Genomic DNA, 19,565 nt, shown 5'->3' with positions numbered 1-19,565 from the left:
GCATATGCTGTTCCAGGAATCTACTCCACTACTCTGCGTGAACATGCTTGCAGTTCTTTTTTTTTTTTTTTTAATTTTATTTTAATCATTGTTCAAGTAACTTGCAGTTCTTCCATGTCATCTTGGGAAGCTTTCCTTGACTCTTCCCTTATGTTGAAGCAGCTCTTCCTCCCTTGGATCCCCATCACACCCTGAGTTTTTCCCATCACAGCACTATCTGTGCTGATCGTGCTGAGCTGTTTGCTGGTCTCACTAGACAGCTCCCTTAGGGCACAGGCCACATCTGGCTCACTCACCTCTGCTTGTGCCTGGCACTCAGGAAGAGTGTATAGAATGAAATAAGATCCAAAAGCCCAAGCTAAAAAAAGGAAAAAGGAAAAAAGCCCAAGCTGCCTTTCATACTGCAAACTAAGCACTCCATCTTTCTTCTGCCAGCAAGGCCCTGGCAGCAACCCAGATTCCCCGTCACTCATGACCAGGACTTGGGAGTCTGTTTCTGCTCTCCCCCTTTCTCTCATCAGTGTTTCTGGAAACACTTTCTTCCTCTTTATTCCCAAAGTTACTGTCTAAGTTCAAACCCTCTTGCCTGGCTGGCCTCCCAGCTTCCAGACATCACCTGACTGGCTTTCCTGAGGAGTAGTTCTGAGCTCTGCCCTCCTCCTCTTCAAAAATTTCAACAGCGCCCCACCCTAGTTTTTGGCTGATATTCAAGGCCCTCCCCCTCTCCCCTTCCCAAGTCTCAGGCCTCAGCCAAGCCTGGCTGTCTTCTCTGTCCCTAAGTACTCCCTTACTTTGCCTCTGTGTCCTTGCCCACGTTGTAGCTTCCACTGAAATTTCAAACCTCCAGTGCCACTTCCTCCAGGAAGCCTTATAAATGCCCAACTAAGAGAGATTGCTTTCTCCTCCCTGGTTGCTTTAAGTCTCTTCATTGGTACTTTTTACTTCCTGCTGTGAAAGTTGATACTCTAGTGTTTTCTTTTCCCCCCATTTCCTGGAAGGGTGGGCTCTTTGAGGGCACACTCCCTGTTTAATCAGCTCTGTATATCTGTGGTGCCTCCACATAATAGGTGCTCACTAACTGTGAGTTGGATGACTGCCACTGAGGCGGATAGCCATTTTCTGGCTTCTTTCTGGAGAGCCTAGGAAGGTACTACACACAACAGAGAGCAGAGATTAGCCCCCAACCAACTCCCCTGTTCAGCACTACTGAGTCCCCTGGGGCCACTCACCGATGCAGGTAGGCTCTAGGGAATCCCAGAAGGGCTGGGTGGCATTGAGACAGGTAAGGAGCCTGGCGCCCTTCAGCTGGTAGCCAGTGGCACATTGGAAGCGGGCGCTGCCTCCTGGGTGGAGGCTAGTGACAGTCACAGCTCCATAAGTTGGACGTCGGGGAAAGCGGCAGCTCAAGAGATAGGCTGCAGAAAGAAAATGGGTGTTGTGTGTATGTGTTTGTGTTGAGGGGGGTTTTGAGTAATAGCCAGGACAAAAGGGCTCTGCCTTAGCCTGCCTGGAGGTGTCATTTTGGGGCCAGAGGAAACATCAGGAGTACCAGAAAAAAGACTGATTTCTTCCCCAAAATATGCCTGTGACATTTCCAGCAGCCTAGGCTGGGTAGTGAAGCAAACAGAGTCAGAAGTTAGGAGGCTTGGGCTGTAGCCCAAGCTTTCTACCACTTTAGGCAGGTTACTTAGCCTTTCTGTGTCCCGGTTTCTTCATTTGTTAAATGAGTTTTAAAATGCCAGTCCAGCCCTGGCTGGTGTGGCTCAGGTGATTAAAGTGTTGGCCTGTAAATCAAAGGGTCACTGGTTCAATTCCCAATCAGGGTACATGCCTGGGTTGAGGGCCATGTCCCTAGTAGGGGGCACTCAAGAAGTAACCATACATTAATATTTCTTCCCTCTCGTTCTTCCTCCCTCCCTCCAAAAATAAATGAATAAAATCTTTTTTAAAAATGCCAGCCCACCTACAGGGTTATTGTGAGAACAAATAGGATAATGTTTTATTCAGCTTGGTGTCCCTGGAATCCAGCTGATAGTACAAATTCAAAAAATGTTACTGAAAGACTTGTAAGTGTGAAAGCACTTGAAATGGTGAAAAACCTATACTGATGTATTTTTCCCATAGGAGACAAATATGAATTGCAACAGGAAAGATTGAAGCCAGATAGTAGAAGTTTCCCAGTGTTCATTGAGAAATACTGAAAAGCTTGACAGTAAAGGCAGTGGACTTTTTTAAAGACAGTATAGGGCAAGGGTGGGGAAGCAAAGGATGCCTTCAGGAAAGTTTGCGGGGAGGAGGACAAGTTACCCTGGGAAACTTGGTAGCTTTTGAAATTGTCATACCAAATAAATCCGGAAGGTGGCAGCAAATCCTACAAAACAACCTGGCCAGTCCTAACTTGGGGCCAAGCTTAAGTGGTAGCCAAAAGTAGGGGGGTTAGGGCCTGGATCTGAGATGTGAGGAAGAAGACATGGAGGGGTCAAGGAGAGAAGCCAAGAGAAGGCTTGGGCTACAGAGTCTGAAGACCCTTAGGGGTGGTGGGAGGGATGGGGACTGTCTAGACCGAAGAACCGCTCTTGGCTCTTGGGGTAGGGGGTGCAACCCTTACTATTGGTACCAGGTGGATGGAAAGAGAGGGTCAGGCAGGGACTCTGCTAGCCTCTGTGGGCCCTTGTATAAATAGAAAAAGGAGCTGCCTCTGGCCAGACCAGGGTCTAGGATCAAGTTTTGTGATTTTTTTTTTTTTTACCTGTCTTGGCCTTTGTCATTAGGTGTGTGAAAGGGGGAGGATGATACCTACTTTTCCCTTCCTCATAGGGTCCTTAAGAGAATGGCCAAGGAATGGTCACTTGTGATTGACAGGCAGCACAGGGCAGCGTTTAGGATGTGTGCTCTGGGGTCAGATGGTCTGGATTTGAACACAGGCTCCCACACTTGCTGTGGCACCTTGGGCAAGTTACCCAACTTCTCTGTGCCTATTTCCTTGTTTGCCCACCTATCTAGAGTATTGCATACGATGTTGTTACGTGAGAGCACAGATGTGCAGTGCCTAACACAGAGTGAATACTGAATGCACCAGCCTGTTATTATTTGTGATTTTGATGAATAAAAACACCTCACATTGGAACACACCTTCTAGCTTCTAAAATGCCTTCCTACTCTTCTTACATGATGTCTATAATATACTTGGGAGGAATGCAGGCAAGGTAGGGGTTATCAATTCGTTTACAGATGAGGAAAACTAAGGTTTAGAGAGACTGAGGGACTTGTTCTGATCTCACAGCCAGTAAGGGGTAGAGTGGGCCCTTGAAGTTCCTGGCTCTAGAGCCCACTTGCTTTGCATCCCCCCTCTCATCTGCTTCCCCAGGTGAAGTAGAGACCTGGGCTTAGGAATCTGAGAAACCTGGGAGTAGTAGACAAGGTTGACCTGGATGGTTGTTTTGTGGTGGCCACTCACAATGATCTGGGAAGAAACCTTAGGCCAGGCTAGGTTGGGCAAAGGGGTTTGGGGCACTTTACCCAGAGTGGAGGGTGCGATACCCAGAGAGTTCTCAGCTGTGAGCCATATGCCATGCCCATCACTTGCACCTGTATCTTCCCTGTGAGTTCATATCACCGCTCTGGGAAGGGAGGCCCCCTGTTTCACAGATTAGGAAATTGGGCTGGGATAAAGTGAGATCAGGATGCTGGGAGCAGACGACACAGCCCCCAGACTCCATAGTGGGTAAAGTGCCAACTCGCAGGACAAGCTTCATCCTGTTGTCATGACGACCATTCCCGGAGTGCCTGCACCACTGCAATCTGTTGAGCTATTTTCTCCCTGGCATCTGTTTCTGGAGCCAAGTCCAGTGCCAGGCATGCTCAGGAGGGAGGAGGGGGATGCCTGGCAGGGCCCTCTGCCTCCTCACCCTGTCTGAGCCTGTGGGAGGGGAGTTGAAACTTGGTTCTGCAGGTGAGACCCTTGCGGGGCCCCATGCTTGTGATCTCCAGTGTTATCTTGGACAGCTCCAGCAGGAATGTTGGTACTAGGACCCTTACTTCCTCTTCTGGCACTGTCTTTCTCCAGCCCAGGGAGACACGTGTGTGAGCACATGCTCTTCCTGTTCCCATCTCTGGGATCAGGGCTAATTACAGCCTATAATTAGGGGAATTACACTCATTAGGGAAAGAGCTGATCATTGACAAAAACTAGGCTGAGGAGGGAGGGCTTCTGGGAGCTGGACTAGCTCTCCCAACACCCCACCCCCCTTGGGGTCTGCTCTGTGTTTCAGGGCCTCCAACTTGCTGCCTTTCAGCCACCTCTAGCCCAACAGAGAGGAGGTCCCAGGTTTTGTGCAAAGGAATTTGCAGCAAGAGAAGTTACCATGGCGTGAAATTATGCCTGCTGCTTAGGATTGATGGGCCATTAGGGAGGCTGTCTGGGCTGCCACCATTTTCACCCTTCCCTCAGCTCGCCTCTTGCTTCTGCCAAGCCCCTGGCCAGTCCCACCACCATACTCCCTGCTGCCATGCCAGACTGTTCCCCTAATTTGGGTAGTGAGGCCAGGAAGGGGTGAGTGAATTCTCCTTAGTGGGTTCTAAACATCCACATCTTCAGAGGAATGCCTGCCCTCCTCCCTGGGCTATAGCCCCCACTCAGGGCTGAGGAAGTGGTCCGTGACAATTCAAGGCAATCCTGTAGCTGTTCACACCAATTATTTCCCCATTAGCACTCCCAAATCTGAACTGTTACCCTGTTGCAGCAGTGCAAGGGATCAAGAAGACTTTGCCGGGGGTAAGAAGGAAGGCAGGGGGTATGCTGATGGGAAAGGGGCACAGTCCCAAGCCCTTTCTCTTTTCTCCATCCTGCCAGCTCTTTAATACTAATTCCCTTTATGGAGCATGTGCTAAGCACTTGAGGTGCACCATTTTGCTTAATTCTTATGACTTTGTGAAGTGTCTTGGTCTCACAGCAGAGAAAAAGCAGAGTTAGAGAGGTCAAATGATCTGGGCAAGGTTAACAGCCAGTGGGGAGGAGATTCAAACAGAGATTTGCCGAACTTCTGAGTCTGTGATTTTACTATTACGCAATGCCACTTAACTACTTCCAGAGGTGTTCTGAGCTGACTGGAGTCTGAGCCGTATCTGTGATATGTTCAGGAGGCCAGGGTCAGGAAGGCCAGGCTGGTAGCTAGACACCTCTGCATACATGGTCATTGTCAAGCCCCTTGACCTTTACCCCTTTGCATCTGGGGAGAGGGCTTATATCATTATTTCTTGTTTAAGTATCTGCCTCCCCCTAGATTTTGAACTCTTTGAGGGCAAGAACTTGGCTGGTTCATCTTCATATTGCCGGTGTCCAGCACAGGCTCAGCAAAGAGCAGATGCTTAGGAAAAGTGTACTGAATGAATGAATGGCAATAGGCATATCTGGGGGTTACTCAATCCTGTGTAAGTCCCTCTTCGAGACCAGTTCTCTGCAGGGTGGCAGTTGGAAGAGGGAAGAAGGTTCTAGAGGTGTTAGATGTTCAATTCTCACCTCTAGTTGTACACAGCTTCACCAGGCACCTGTGCTGTATGTTACTACCCTCTCCCTCTTCCCCGCCCCCATACCTCAATAGCACCAGACACTCCAGGAGGGCAGCCAGTCTGGGCTGGTTCTTCCCTCGGCTGCCCAGGCCTACCTTGGTAGTGGAAATGGAAGGTGCCAGGCCCTGCAGGTGGTGGGAGGCTCTGGAACCGCAAGGCTGCTTGGTGGGTGGGGCTGCGGATGACTTGGCCCCTCAGCAGGAAAGACTGGTTGGCCAAGGGCAGCGGGTCAGGTCCCCCCAAGCCCTCCACAGTCACCATCTCCCCTTCCCGCAGGCTGATGTTCTGGACCTGCCAGTGGAATAGACAGAGCGAAGCAGAGCAGTCAGACTTTTTCCTGTGGACTGAGCCCCGTGCCCTTAGGTGCCTGCAGGTCCTAGACGTGGCCAGTCCTCAGTGTTCTTTGGGCGTTGGAGCCCCCAGGCCCGGAGCTAGGCACTTCAGTGCAGGAGGAGCTCATTTTACCTTCCCGGTAATCTTGTGAGATAAGACCTGAAGTTAAGAGATAGTAAGTAATGTATACAAGGTCACACAGAGATTAGTAGCAGAAGTGAGATTTGTAAGCATGTCTGTCTCAAAGCTTTTCAACTATACCAGCTGCTTCCTGCTTCCTTCCCCTTCACTTTTCTGGGCTCAGTTTTCTTGTCTATAACAGCAGTCTCCAACCTTTTTGGCATAAGGGACTGGTTTTGTGGAAGACAGTTTTTTCACAGGGGGTGGGGGGTACAGGACAGGAGTTGGAGCTCAGTGGGTCATGTGGGAGAAGCTCTTCTTGCTGGCCCGCCACTCACCTCCTGCTTTACAGCCTGGTTCCTAACAGGCCATGGACTGCTACTGGTGTTGGTCCCTAGCCCCGGGGGTTGGGGACCCCTGATCTATAAAGCGGGGATGCAGTAGGTGAGTTGTGCTAGATGGTGTCCAAAGGCCTGGCCAGCATTATGAGACCTCAATGCATCAGATCCGTGTGCTCAGCTTCCACTAGACACCCCCTGTAAGATGCCTATCAGGCACCCCACATCAGTCTGCCTCATACTGAGTCACCCTCCTCCTGCAACCAGCAGCTCCCCTGGCTCCCCATCTGGGAATAACCTCACCATCCACCTGCATGCCCGAGTCAGAAACTGGCATCTTGCCTCCTCCCTCATACCCCCATCCAGTCAGTCATTCAGTTCTGTGAATTGGACCCCAAATCTGTTCACTGCTCTTCATTCATACTGCCAGTTCCCTGGCACCTCACTATTATTGCTCACCTAGATTTCTGCGGTAGCCTCCTGGCTGGCCTCCCTGCCTGTAGGGCTTAACCCACTCCTCCCTCCACATCAATATTCTCTGAACTACAGCCAGTTCCTAAGCCCCAGCCTGTTGCTGAGCATGGTGCTTCTTTGTTTAAATCCCCTGGTGGCTCTCTGCTGAGCCAACAAAGCCCATAGTATCTGGTTCAGACTTCTTGCTGTGGCCCCTCGAGGCCCTGTTCTACTTGGCCCTTGCTGACTGCTCAGCCTGGCTTTATATCGTGAGCGTCCTGGACATGCTGCCACCATTCTGTTCTCGCTTCTACTCTCAGTAACTTCTTTCCCAATCCTTCCCTTTGGCTGTCATGGGTCCGTCTGCCTCCACCCCAGTCCTCAAACCCTTAATCCCTGGTGCATCCTTCTAGGCTACATGCCTTCATTCAGTTAAACAAGCATTGGACAGCAACAGACTGTACCCAGAGGGGAAATAGTGGTATGTCCTGGTACCAGGAGCACTGGATTGGGAGCCAGAAATCTGGGACCCCTATACATTTGGGCAAGTATGCTGACTCTTTGAGCTTCAGTTTCCTCATCTTATAAAATGCCTTTGCTACTCAAAATGTGGTCCAGCAGCATCTGCATTACCTGAGAGCTTGTAAGAAATGCAGAAGCCCAGACCCCACTCAGATCTATTAAATCATGCTCTGCATTTGAACGAGACCCCAGGCGATTCAGAAGCACCGGTCTACATGATCTCCAGGGCTCCTACCATGTTGCTCTGAGGCAGGGCCTTCGAGGGTTAAGCACCTGGGTGGTTAAATGGCACCCAGTGAGTCACCAAGTCCTTCCCAATGTTACCTCTCAGATATTCCAGCTGGTTCCTCCTCTCTATCCCTTTGTATCTGTCCTGGCTCAGATCTCCCTTGCCTATTGTTTCTCACCTGGAGAATGGCTTCTACACCTCCCAACCCCAACTCATCTCCCAGGTCCCGGCTGTCTCAGATCCTCAGATCTGATCATGCCTTGCTCTCACCCAAATGCTGTTGGTGACTGCAGATTGCCCAGATGACAAGCTCCAAACTTCCCAGCTTGCAGTTGGCCTCAGTGGCTTCGCCAGCCTCATATGCCTGCACAGCAGCCACAGACGTGCCTCACTTCCACCCTCTGGGTATTGACCTATGTGGGACCTTGCACAAGGAATGCCTTCCTCCTGGTGAAACTGGTCACCCTTTCAATCTCAGGACCATCATCCTCTGCCTTCCAAGCCAGGCCAGTCAGTTCTTTGCTTCCGGCTCTCCCTACCTGTCCTCTACCCATCTCTCTATTAAAGCCCAGGGTGGCATTTTGGGTCACAATGCCTTCTTCACTGGCAGTCTCAATGAAGATGTGTGGGGAGAGGAAATGTGTGGGATGCTGGAGGTACAGTCCTCTCCAGATTCCTGTGAGCTGAGAAGCCAGAGGAGACTGAACTCAGCCATGTACTAGGCTCTGGGACCTTTAGACTATGGATGCCAAGAACAGATGTGCCCTGAGGACTCCCCCGACTGGGAGAAAAGACCTGGTGGGTCTTTGGGGCTGAAGAGAAAGCTCAAGAGAGGGTGCTGGGCCAGAAGCACCTCCTCTCTGTGAGGAGCTCTCCACCATGGCATATTTGGGTGGAGGCTGCCTGACCATCTGCTGCTGACATTCTTCGGGGAATTCCTGCTGCAGGCGGAGGCTGGATGAGGTCCCTTCAAACTTGGAGATTCTGTGATTCTAGAGTTGGGCAAACAAGACTCATACACGTGGAATCTGTAATTATCGAGAGATGCCAGGCAGCATATAATTCTGCCGTAAGTGGCACTGAATGCGTGCAGCCGGAATCCTCTAGGGGGAGGTGGAGGGGTTGCAGGCTCAGAAAAAGTGCACAGAGCAGGTGGGCCTGAGAGTGCCTTAAGCAGGCAAGACTGGGAGGAAAAGGAGGAAGTGAGGAAATCCCTGATGAGAAATTACTAAAGAAGCAAAGGCAGAGAAGTAGACATGGATTTAGCATTTTTCTTAGTTCCCATAAACACCCTTTTGACCTCCAGCTTCCAGCTCCCGACCCTGCTGTTCTGCCAGCAGCAGCGGCAGCAGCAGCAGCAGCAGCAGCAGCATTGCAACAACCATTTACAGAGCACCTGTAACTGTTGAGCCAGCCTTGTACTACTTATGGGTATTATTGCATCCTCACCACAATTGTATAAGGCAGGTGGTAAAATCTCCAAAAGTAACCAAAGAAGCTAAGGAGCTTGCAAAAGGTCACACACAGGTGTTAAGTAGCAGAGTCTTGCTTTGCTGGGGGGCAGTGTAGCTCCTTTCCTGTCAACCTCATGGGGCTATCACCTGCAGACTGACAGACTTCCAGACATCTTTATTCCCAGGTCCCAGGCCTGCCACGTGTAGCAAGAAGGTGAATCTTGGCCTGACCTGGCTTTTTCCAAGATGTTGACATTTATGTTCCCACCAGCCATCCTCCCCTCCAAAGCCAGTCAAGGTGGGAAAACTGCGAGTTGATCTGGGGAAGGCAATGCCCCCTTCAGCTAGCCTGGCTCCTAGTCCAGCGTGGTGGTAAGGTTTGTGATGAGCACATGGAATTGAGTGAGCCCGGGTTGCTTAGGGATCACATCCAGAAGGTTCTCTGTTCTTAGCCAGAGACTGGTCCCTTGGGTTTCAGGGATCCACTTGCAGGCCTGCTGCTATAGCTGGAATGTAATTTGTTGCTTGTTTGAGGGCCAAGCCTGACAGCGGCCAGACAGGGCTGGGTGTTGAATAAGGCTGGTGATGAAGTCTTGATGCAATTTGCAGGCACCTGAAGAACTTGGGAGACAGATTGAAATGTCAGCTCTGCTCATGAAGGCTGTCTTCCCACACTCCTAGCCAGTGACAAGAGGGGAGCTGGGGCCAGGCAGGGGGCGGACAGAAGCAGAGGGAGATGAGGACAATTCCCACAGGACTCTGAATTGTCTAACACTAACCATCGGGTCAGTTCAAGGAAGGAAACGTAGCCACTGTGAGGGGACTGACTCCTTCCTGGATGGGAAGTGGGGAGATTTCAGGTTGCCCTCTGCCAACCCCCAGACCATCACACCCTTGACTGGCCTGTCTGTCTCCAAGGAAACTGCCAGTCGGGTCTCTAGAACATGCCCGAATGGTATAACTCATAGGTGGGATAGTGCCACAAGTCTTTGCACACAATTGCCCTAGTACGACCACATACAGCCGTATGAGCTCAAGGATGACTTGTGTGTGAGCCCCACTCTGAGCACCTGAGCTCCCCACCGCTGGAGCTGACCCTGCTCCGTTACCCTTTCCTGGTCACCGGCACACACATGTACTCTGACACAGACCCACTTGCATGCACACAGCTCCCTCAAACACATGTCCTGGCATGAGTGTGTTCTCACATATGTGCGGTCCCTCATATTCATGTGCTCCTTCTTGCCAATAGTAGTATAATCACGATTTTTCCCATGAGGCCCTTTATAGTTTTCAAACTTCTTTCATACCCATTATCCTCTCAGATCTCACAAAATCTCAATAAGGGGTGCAGGGTAGGCTGTGTTTACTTCTGTGTAGATAAGGGAAACAATCAGAGAAGCTGGGATGCCCTCTTTGGGGCACACAGTAGTTCCGAGGCAAAGCCAGGACTCCAGGCTGGAACTCCTGGCTCCCAGTCCAGTGCTTTGCCTTCATGTGCCGCATCCCAGGCCCCGCTCCCAAACTGGGAGAGTTCCACGTGGGTGTCCTACAGGAGCAGGTTGGGCTGGGCCAAGAAAAGGGCGGAGGCAGAGCCCCCCCCACAGTCCTCTCCGGAACTCCCTCTTTGGATTTACCACATCCAGGCTAATCTGGGCCAGGGAAAGGACGACAGGGGCTCTTAGGTCCTAGGATCAAATCCCAGCTCTATCACTGACACGCTGAAAGATCCTTGGGCAAGTCACCTGACTTCTCTGAAACCAGTTTCATCTGTGAAATGGGATAATCATGTTCACTTCATGGGGTTGTGAGGATTAAGTTAGATCCTGCCTGTAAGGGGCTCAGCACAGAGTGGGCACAGCATTAACAGTTCTTTCTTTTTTTAAAAAAAGATTTTATTTCTTTGCTTTTAGAGAGAGGGGGAGGGAGCGAGAAAGAGAGGGAGAGAAACATGCAAGAGAAACAACCATTAATAGGTTGCCTCTCACACAACCCCAACTGGGGACCTGGTCCGCAAGCCACTCATGTGCCCTGACTGGGAATCGAATCAGCGACCTTTCGATTCTCAGGCTGTCACGGAATCCACTGAGCCACACAAGCCAGGGCTTTTTCCCTTTTTTGAGAAGACCTGAGCCCTACCCTGGTAAAACCGTGGCATTTGCCACGGTGAGAGCTGGCTGTGGACCCACCCCACCCTTGGGTCTGCCAGAGCTCTGCCTGGGAAGCACTGTACCTGGGAGCAACCCTCTCCCTGGCCCAGGTTCTGCAGCTGCTAGGACGCAGGAAGCAGGGTCAAGGACCTGATGTGCCACTGCCCAGTCTGACCGATGAGGAAGGTTTCTGAACCAAGAAAAGGAGCCACGCTCAGAAGGACTGGTGGGAGGTGCCTTCTGCATCATCTGGTTCAATCTCCTTTTACAGAGAGGGAAACTGAGGCCCAGAAAACGCCAGAGGCTTAGCCCAGTTGCCAAGAGATGGGCACAGAGCCAGGACTAGAACTTCGGTTCTACATGACAGCCTCTGCGTTGGAGTCTGAACCAATGCTCCTTCACAGAGCCTGATGGGGAGGGTCTGCTTTGAGGATGGGGAGAGGGGCCCAACCAAATACATGGGGTTAGAGCAGCCTGTATCCCGTGAACCCCCTCAGATGGACCTTCTGGGAGCCAAAAAAGAGGGAGTTGCCGGAAATCTCACCTCATTGACTTACCACCCTACTCCTGGTGTCCACATTGGCACCGGCTCTGATCTGACCTAGAAGGGCGGGGTGCTTTGGCTATCAGACTGGCAGCTGACCTGGCATGGGGGAAGTATGTTCGCTCCAATGGGGCCACCTGGGGCACTAGAGCAGGGACGGTGGGCAGCTGTGCCCATGCTCCAGATGGTACAGGGAGCAGCCAAACCAAGATGGGGGCTGGCAGTGGGAAGGCTCTTGGAATGCCAAGCACAGTGAGAGGCATGCACCAGGCCCAGAAAGGCCTGGAGCCCTCAGGGGAGACTGGCTGCCTGGGGAGGGGATGGGACTCGCATGGCCTTGTGCCCACCAGTCCTAAAGGGGCCTCTCTGGATCTCTCAAGAAAGAGCCCAGCCCAGTGCCTGAGCCCCGGCTGGAAGAGGTAAGACTTCTCTGACCCGCTGTCATCACTGCAGGCAGCTCAGACCCTGGGTCTCAAAAAAGCACAAAGAGCTGCAGTAACCTGAAGGGAGGTGGGAGACAGGGGACAAAGCAGGTTATGAGGGGTTGTGGTCCAGAGCTGGGCTGTTAGGGATTCTGGAACCACTGAGGCTGTTCTTCAGGAAAAGGAAATTAAAAGGGTCTTGCCCAGGGCCTCAGACGTTAGCCAAGGCTGTGGTCACATGGCAGGGGCTCAGCATGATGCCAGGCTGGCCTGCACAGGGGTGTGACTTGTGGGTCCTTAGGATAATCCTCTCCTCCCATGGTTCCTCCCATCCCCCTTGCCCAGATTCCATCCCTCGTGCCTATCCTTAGCCACCCTTGTGAGTTCACAGAGGGGCAGGCAGGGACTTACTCAAAATGGGCAGAGGCCACAAGCCTTTCCCCAAGCCTGAAGGAGCAATGGGCTGCCTTCTAGGCCTTCTAGCTGCCTCACCTCTTCCACCTCCAGTGCCCAGGATGGCCTGGACCCTCCACCAGCTCTGACTGGGCAGGAGGACACTGCTCAGGCCTAGCCCCTGGCAGGAGTGTAATCCAGAAGCCCTCACGCCTACTTCCTGCTCCTGTCTAAAACTGCTCTGCAGCCTTCAAGGGCCTGTCTGCCATAGCTGTTGCCTTCCAGCCCAGGCTTGGCTGCTGGCCTCTCTCCTTCAGGTCCTAGAGCAGGTTTTGTCACCTCCTGAAAGCCTTCTTTGACCACCCCCAGGCTGGCAAAGTGTATCCCATTGTGGAATTCCCACAGTCCCCTGTGCTTCCCACCTCCATCCCCATCCCCAGTAGCATGGAGCATTCTGTGGTCATTGTTTACTTCTGTCTCCTCCACTTACTGTGAAGAGCTGTGTTCCCAGCCCCTAGCACAAAGCCTGGCACCTGGTAATTGGTATATTAAGTTATATTTGCAGAATAAATTCATTCATAAAAAACATTAGTCAATGATTAATGGAGTGACCTTGGGCATTCCCCCCCACCACACACACACACACACTTTTCTTTGTTGTTGTTGGCCTTGGTTTTTCCAACTAGCTTTTTGGTATTGGTGTAGAGTGTCACTAATTCTTCAGGTCCCCAAGTGGCCTGTGCGGTGCAGCCGGGAGGCCTAGGTAGGAGTAGAGGTTGCCTGAACTGGCCCTGAAAGAACAACCTTAAATCCTGCTTTGGCCCGGCTGATTCTGTCCTTTCCCCTCCCAGCCCTCCCTGTCTTGGCCTCTGACTCTGTCTCAGGCCACCAAGGCCCACAAGGTCTCCAAAGAATCTGCCCCACGGTGGCGAGGTGGAGGGTGGGGCCAGCTTTGCCTGCCACATTTCTTGACAGCACTCCAGGGCTGTGGCAGGTCTTCCTCTCAGGGTTGCCTGGTAACAGCTTTTGCATTCTGATGATAAAAATGTGGCAGCAGACGACAACAAACATGGCTTACATGAGGCGGTGGGCATCTAAGGTGGGGCTTATGCCCAGGCCAGGGCTGGGGCAGGCACAGCCAACAACTTGCTCCTTTGTGGAAAGCACCAGGACCGAGCCCAGCTTGGCCCAGTGGGTCTCAGTGGGGATGGTAGGCTTAGGGAGGGGCAGGTGGAGCTAGCCTAAGCCTGCAGGGGGGTCACCCAGCCTGGCATCTGCCCCCTCCAACCCCGTTCCCACACCTGCAGCTGGTGCCTTCCACCTGGTGATCCACAGCCTGTGCTACCTCTCATTAGGTGATGATTTTACATTAATTACCTTAATTAAGCATCACTGAGTGCTACTGGCTCAGGGTAGTGGTGGCTGTTCCTAATTACCCTCCCAGTCAGCCTAGAGTGGGGGGCACAGGGCTTGGCAGAGCAGGATCAAACAGTTACAGAAAGAAGAGGGGGGCCCGCTAGTTGTGGGAGAGGGCCCTCCCCTCCACAGGGCCTGGCTCTGAGACCCGGGCCTGACACCCCTGTGGAGAGGCCTGGAGGTGCTGCCCTAGGACAGGAGTAGCTGGTTCTAGGCCCAGACGCAGGGGCTCTGGGACGCGTGGGGAGCTGCTGGGGAATGGGGAACAGGTAGCGCTGCCCTGTTCCCTGGACTCCTCCTCTTTACCTGTGCTCCTCAGTTCCTTCCTTGTTTATCAGCTCTCACCTCCTTCTTTCCTTCCTTCCTGTATTCAACTGTCTGCTTACTCAGTTAGTCTGTGGAGAAACCATTCTGGGCCCCTTATTCCAAGGTACTGCTCAAGGCTCTCACAGCCTAGCTGGGGAGATGGACAGCTATAAACAGATTGACAGGAGGCAGAATAATAAGACCTAGGATGGGGGATGCCCCAGGCTTTGGGGATTAGGAGAGGATTCCCAGAGAAGGTGACGCAAGTGTTCAGTGCTAAGGGAGGGGACAGTAGGATGGCTCTCCCAGGCAGAGGGTCCAGCATGTACAATTGGGGCTTGAGGAGGAAGCGGACTTGGTCCATTCAGTTAGCTGCAAGCAGTTTAGTGCAAAGGTGGAGCAGAGAACAAGGGAAGAAGTGGCTCAAGATGGGCCCAGAGGGACTGGCCTTGGGCGGGGATCAATTTCATTTGAGAAAAATGACTGCAGGGTAGATGAAGGTGGGATAGTAGGAGCATGTGTGCATGGGGTGACCAGGAGGCGGTCACTATGTGATCTGGGGGAGAGATCGTGGAGGCTGGAGGGTGTAGCAGTTGTGGGGATGGAGGGGAGAGGCAGGCAGAGCTGAGTTTAGGGGGGTGTCATGGTGATAGAATGCGGGTGTGAGCTGAGGGGACTGGTGGGGAGAGGGAAGGGCCAAGTCGACCTCATGTTGTGCAGTTCCAGGACGCCATCCACATTGCACTGTGGTGGCCCTACTCTGGGTTTCTGACTGGTTGGGGTCAGTCTCCGAGGGCAGGAGTTGGGTGACAAGCAGGTTGAAGGAACAAAAAGGAAGAGCTAGGTTTGGGGCATGTGGAGGGCGGGGAGCCCATGGCACATCCGAGAGGACCTACAGGACCTACATCCGAGAGGTTTTGGGATTAAGGAAGAGTTTGGGGATTCAAAGGGATGAGGTGGCTGAAGGAGGTGGGGGCAGGAGGCTGGGGCTAGAGGGCTGACACCAGCTGTCACCTCTTTGATGGTGTGGCCATATCTGTCTTCCCCACCTCTGCATCCCAGCAGCCAGCACAGGGCCTGGCCCAGAGGAGCTGCTCAGGGAGTATCTGCTGAAGGAATGACTGAGTGAGTGAGTGAGGGGATGGCCAAGCAGCCCTGTGTTCTCTCTACTCAGTTACATAGATTCAGACACTTACCCAACCCCTGTGCACTGAGATAAGAGCCCCTTCCTCAGGTTCTCCTGAACCCCTGATCAAACCCCTTAGGGAAGAGGACAGGCATGCTGTAGCCCCTCTCAACCTAGGACACTGCTGAGGGGGAGCAGTAGCCTCTTTGCTCTCTGGTCCAGAGTTCAACCATGTTTTAGGCCCATGGCCTAGCCCTGGCCTAAGGCCCCTCTCCAACTGATGCCCCTGAGCATCCCCGTCTCCCCCATAACTGGTACCTTTCTGGAAAGATAATGCGTTAGCTCCTGCTTTGTCCCTGCCAGGTCCAGGTCACTCACCTTAATTTCCACACCGTAGCCAGGGTAGACAGAGATGTAGTAGAAACAGTCCAGGCCGACGTCATGGGGTGAACTGGGGGCTGTAGGGGAGTCCAGAGAGCCCTCTGGGCCTGAGAAGTTCCAGCTACAAGGGCCTGAGAGGCAGGAGGAGACACAAGGCTAAGCCCAGTCCTGGAGAAGTGGGTCCAACTAAGGCTGACTTCTGTGTGTGTATGTGTGCATGCATGTGTGTGTGTGGGGGTGAAGCCCACCTCTTAGGACATCTACTTCCCTGTTGAAAGAAGGGGACCACCTTCTCTTAAGCACCCATTGTGTGCAATCTTATCTCAGTTCTCACAATGGCTCAGTGAGTTAGGTATTCTTATTACCATTTTATAAATGAGGCTCAGAGAGGTTAAGTAAATTCCAAGGGTCTAGCATAGTTGCTTCCAGCTAGGATTTGAACCCAGGTCTATCTGGTTGCAATCCAATGCATCCTGCATTCTGGCCCTTGGTACTGAAGGGCAAGGCCAATGGCACAATGATGGAGAGAGGAATTTAGGGCCCCACAGCCACCCTCCTTCTCATATCTGTATCTGCAAGCCAGCAAGTAGCTGACCTGCTGGCTGGACTGTGGTGATAGTGGTGGTAATGATGGTGGTGGTGGTGGTGGTCTCCTCGTCATCTCCTGAAGCCGTGGGGGTGGCAATGGTCCCCTCGATCCCAAGGCCTGTGGTCTGGGACATGACCTCTGGAGCCCATGGCCGGCCCATGTCTCCAGGACCCTCTTGGGTTGGAGTCCATGTTCTGCTAGGGGGTGTAGTACCGGGCCTCTCCCCAGGGCCTGTGGTGGGCACTGCCATGCTGGGCCCTGGAGGTAGGGGAGCTGTGATGTGAAGCACGGGGGGTTCTGACTCCAGGCTCCAGGGTCCTTCCCTGGACTGGGGCTGAGTGGGTGCTGCAGCTTTGGCTGGAGTAGGACTGGTGAAGACTGGGCGGCTGTCTTGGTTGGCCAGGCGGGAAAGGGGACTTGGGGTATATGGTGTAGGTGGATCAGGCTGAAAAGGCAGAGCTGGCCTCAGCTCCTCGCCTGTCTTTAGCCCCTCCTGTAGGAACTCCTCGAGCAGTGGGTGATGGTTGAGCAGCTTCAGCGTGGGGGCGGTTGTGACGAAGTGGATGCCTCGTTCGGGCTGGTCAGGTGTGGGGGCCGCTGTCAGCTCCCCATACGTCTCCTCCATGCCTGGAGCCTGGCCTTCCACCATGGTTGGGGCCTCTGAGGAGAGACCTGGAATAATAATGGACGATCAGAGATTCCCCACCCACTGCCCCACGGAGCGCAGCATCACACCCAGTCCAGACAGTAGGAGATTCATGTCTTGTTTGACAGACAGCCTTGGGGACTGTGCTCACCGCTGAGTGCCATGGAGCTATAGACTTTCAGAGCTGGAAATGAGATGTTACCATATACTTCAAGGATGGCACATGAGATATCCCTTCCTTACCAGCAGCAGAGTGGACATTACTATCTATGTATTATTGCACTATTTTCTGTTCTCCCCTTCCCCTCGGAATCCTTCTCAGTACAGCATTCCAGGCCGCCATGCCTGGTTCCTCAGGCTGACGACCAATAAATATTTGCCATGCCTAATGTAGATCAAAGGTCTTATTTGTCTGATGCCAAAGAACAGGCCAGAGAAAGGAAGTGACTTTTTCCGAGTCACATGACCAGTTAGTTGACCCTTGGCTAGAGTGCCACTTCCCACCACAGTGACCGTTCTGCCTGAGAAGGGGGTTCGCTTTTTTTTTAAAGATTTTATTTATTTACTTTTAGAGCGGGAAGGGAGGGAGAGAGAGAGAGAGAAAGAGAAACATCAATGTGTGGTTACTGGGGGCTGTGGCCTGAAACCCAGGCATGTGCCCTGACTGGGAATCGAACCTGTGACACTTTGGTTCACAGCCCGCGCTCAATCCACTGAGCTACGCCAGCCAGGGCTTGGGGGTTCATTTTCTGTTCTCAATGAAACTGCTGGTCCTTAGTCTCAGGAAATGCTTCATATATTTGGGATTTTATTTTAGATCCCTTCATGTGTGTGTACACGACATCTTTGTCAGGGTTCCATTATATCTCATTGTCACATTTCTCCTGCTCCTCAATTATTTCTTTGGTGTCTCTGTCTCTCTCTCTTTTTGCTTTGCCCCAGGACAATTGTGTGAGCGGCGTGGGGAGGGCTAAACTCTGGAGTACAGCATGTGTGGCTTCACATCTTGAATCCATGACTATGGGGCTGTGTGATCTCGGGCAAATAGCCTAAACTCTCAACCTTAGTTTTCTCATCTGTAACGTGAGGTTTCTTTTTAGGATTAACTGAGATAATATTACTTCCCTTCACCATTTGATAGGTCTCTCTGAACTCACCATTTGATAAGTCTTTCTGAATTCCCTTTATCTTTCTTGTGACACTAGCCAGGGTCCATCGAGGGCAGGGTCTAAAGCCGGGATAGAATGGTCAACTGGTATGCTACCCACCCACTTTCCGATCCGTAGCAGGCATTGTTAAGCAATTTTGGCTATTTCCTGCTGAGGCCACATGAGACTTCAGAATCCTTCTAAGAATAGGCTTTTCCAGGCAGCCACTGTCAATGTTTCAGATAGGCTATGGAAGATGAAACTTTTTTGCCGTTGCTGGTCTGAGATTGCTCTGCTATTGATTATATTGACTTATTCAACCACATAGCTGGAGAGATGATGCATGTTCTGCTTGTGGCCCACTAGGCTCCCCAGATCCTTAACTACTAGGAAAAGGTCGATGGATGCTGGCTCCAGATTCAGCTCCTATGGAATTTTGCCAGCTCTGAGAAGGCTGGGAGGATATTTTGATTCTAACATCTCTCAAAATGGCTACATGAAGACTTGAAGGGAAACAGCCGGGGTGAGATAAGTTTGCAAGGAGAAGGTCGGTTCCTCTGCGTGCCTGGTGGTGGGTGTCGTTCCACAGGCTCACACCCACCCCATGGATTGGCAGGCGTGAAGAAGCAGCAGATGGCCTACATTCTGTTCAAGAGACTATGGCAGCTCTGATGTGTCAGACAAATGGGAGGAGGGAGGAAACTGGGGTGAGGAAGGTGGATGCAGGTCAGAGAGCTCCCCATTCCTCCAGGTCAGAAGGGATTTGGTGCCTGAAATCCCTGAGAAGCCAGGACCAACCCCCACCTCCTGAGATGCCCACTAAAGCAGGCCATCTGTGCCTTGGCATTCTGTGCCAGACACTCACAACACAGTGCCCACATTAGATGTCCAGCCAGGCCGAGACCCCCTGGAGCAGATGGTTGCCAGTGCCCTGTGTCTTCATCTGAGTCAATGATGGAAGGTCTAGGCAATGCCATGCCAGAACAAGGCTACTGTTTTTATCGGCTCCCTAGATGTCACGTGGTCTCTGCCAGGTGAGCTGAGACTGACCTTAGCATGGCACAAGGAAGAGGAGCCTTTCGCCCAGCCCCTGGGGCTCCTGTGTCCCTTTCCAAGATTGCCCAATAAGAGGTGTGGCCTGTGGCTCCCAGGCTAGGTACCTGTGGGGTTTTTCATTGGGAGAGGGAGTGCAAAGAGATCCTCTTCCCCAGGAAGGGACTATAGCAGGCACAGCTCCTCCTGCTGGCTGCCAGGTGGGTGCTGGGCAATGGAGCCGAGCTAATGGGCACCTCCCATCACTGTCGATTGCACTGATTGTGTTATCTGGGGGGACTGAGTACTTGGTTAAATGGGATCGAGATAGCATATCAAACGAGCAAATTGATTCAGCTGCCACTTGGTCCCAGAGAGTGCCACCCACTGTCAGA

At 52.3% G+C, this 19,565-nt stretch overlaps 1 protein-coding gene across 5 annotated transcripts in view; it reads right to left on the bottom strand.

The window, feature by feature from the left end:
- SEZ6 (seizure related 6 homolog) overlaps positions 1–19,565 on the bottom strand; it is a 44,575-nt gene that overhangs the window by 6,937 nt on the left and 18,073 nt on the right. For all 5 annotated transcript variants that reach the window (XM_045837623.1, XM_045837624.1, XM_045837625.1 and 2 more), the window contains exons 2-5: positions 16,351–17,016; positions 15,753–15,886; positions 5,664–5,859; positions 1,230–1,415 (exon numbers count right to left, since the gene is read on the bottom strand). In XM_045837623.1, coding sequence (XP_045693579.1) covers positions 1,230–1,415; positions 5,664–5,859; positions 15,753–15,886; positions 16,351–17,016 — 1,182 coding nt within the window. The remainder of the gene's footprint in view (positions 1–1,229; positions 1,416–5,663; positions 5,860–15,752; positions 15,887–16,350; positions 17,017–19,565) is intronic.

This window comes from Phyllostomus hastatus, unplaced genomic scaffold, assembly GCF_019186645.2.
Source record: "Phyllostomus hastatus isolate PE091 unplaced genomic scaffold, TTU_PhHast_1.1 phas_contig_210, whole genome shotgun sequence".
NCBI classification, from domain to species: Eukaryota; Metazoa; Chordata; class Mammalia; order Chiroptera; family Phyllostomidae; genus Phyllostomus; species Phyllostomus hastatus.
This window is presented reverse-complemented; position numbering and strand designations above follow the sequence as displayed.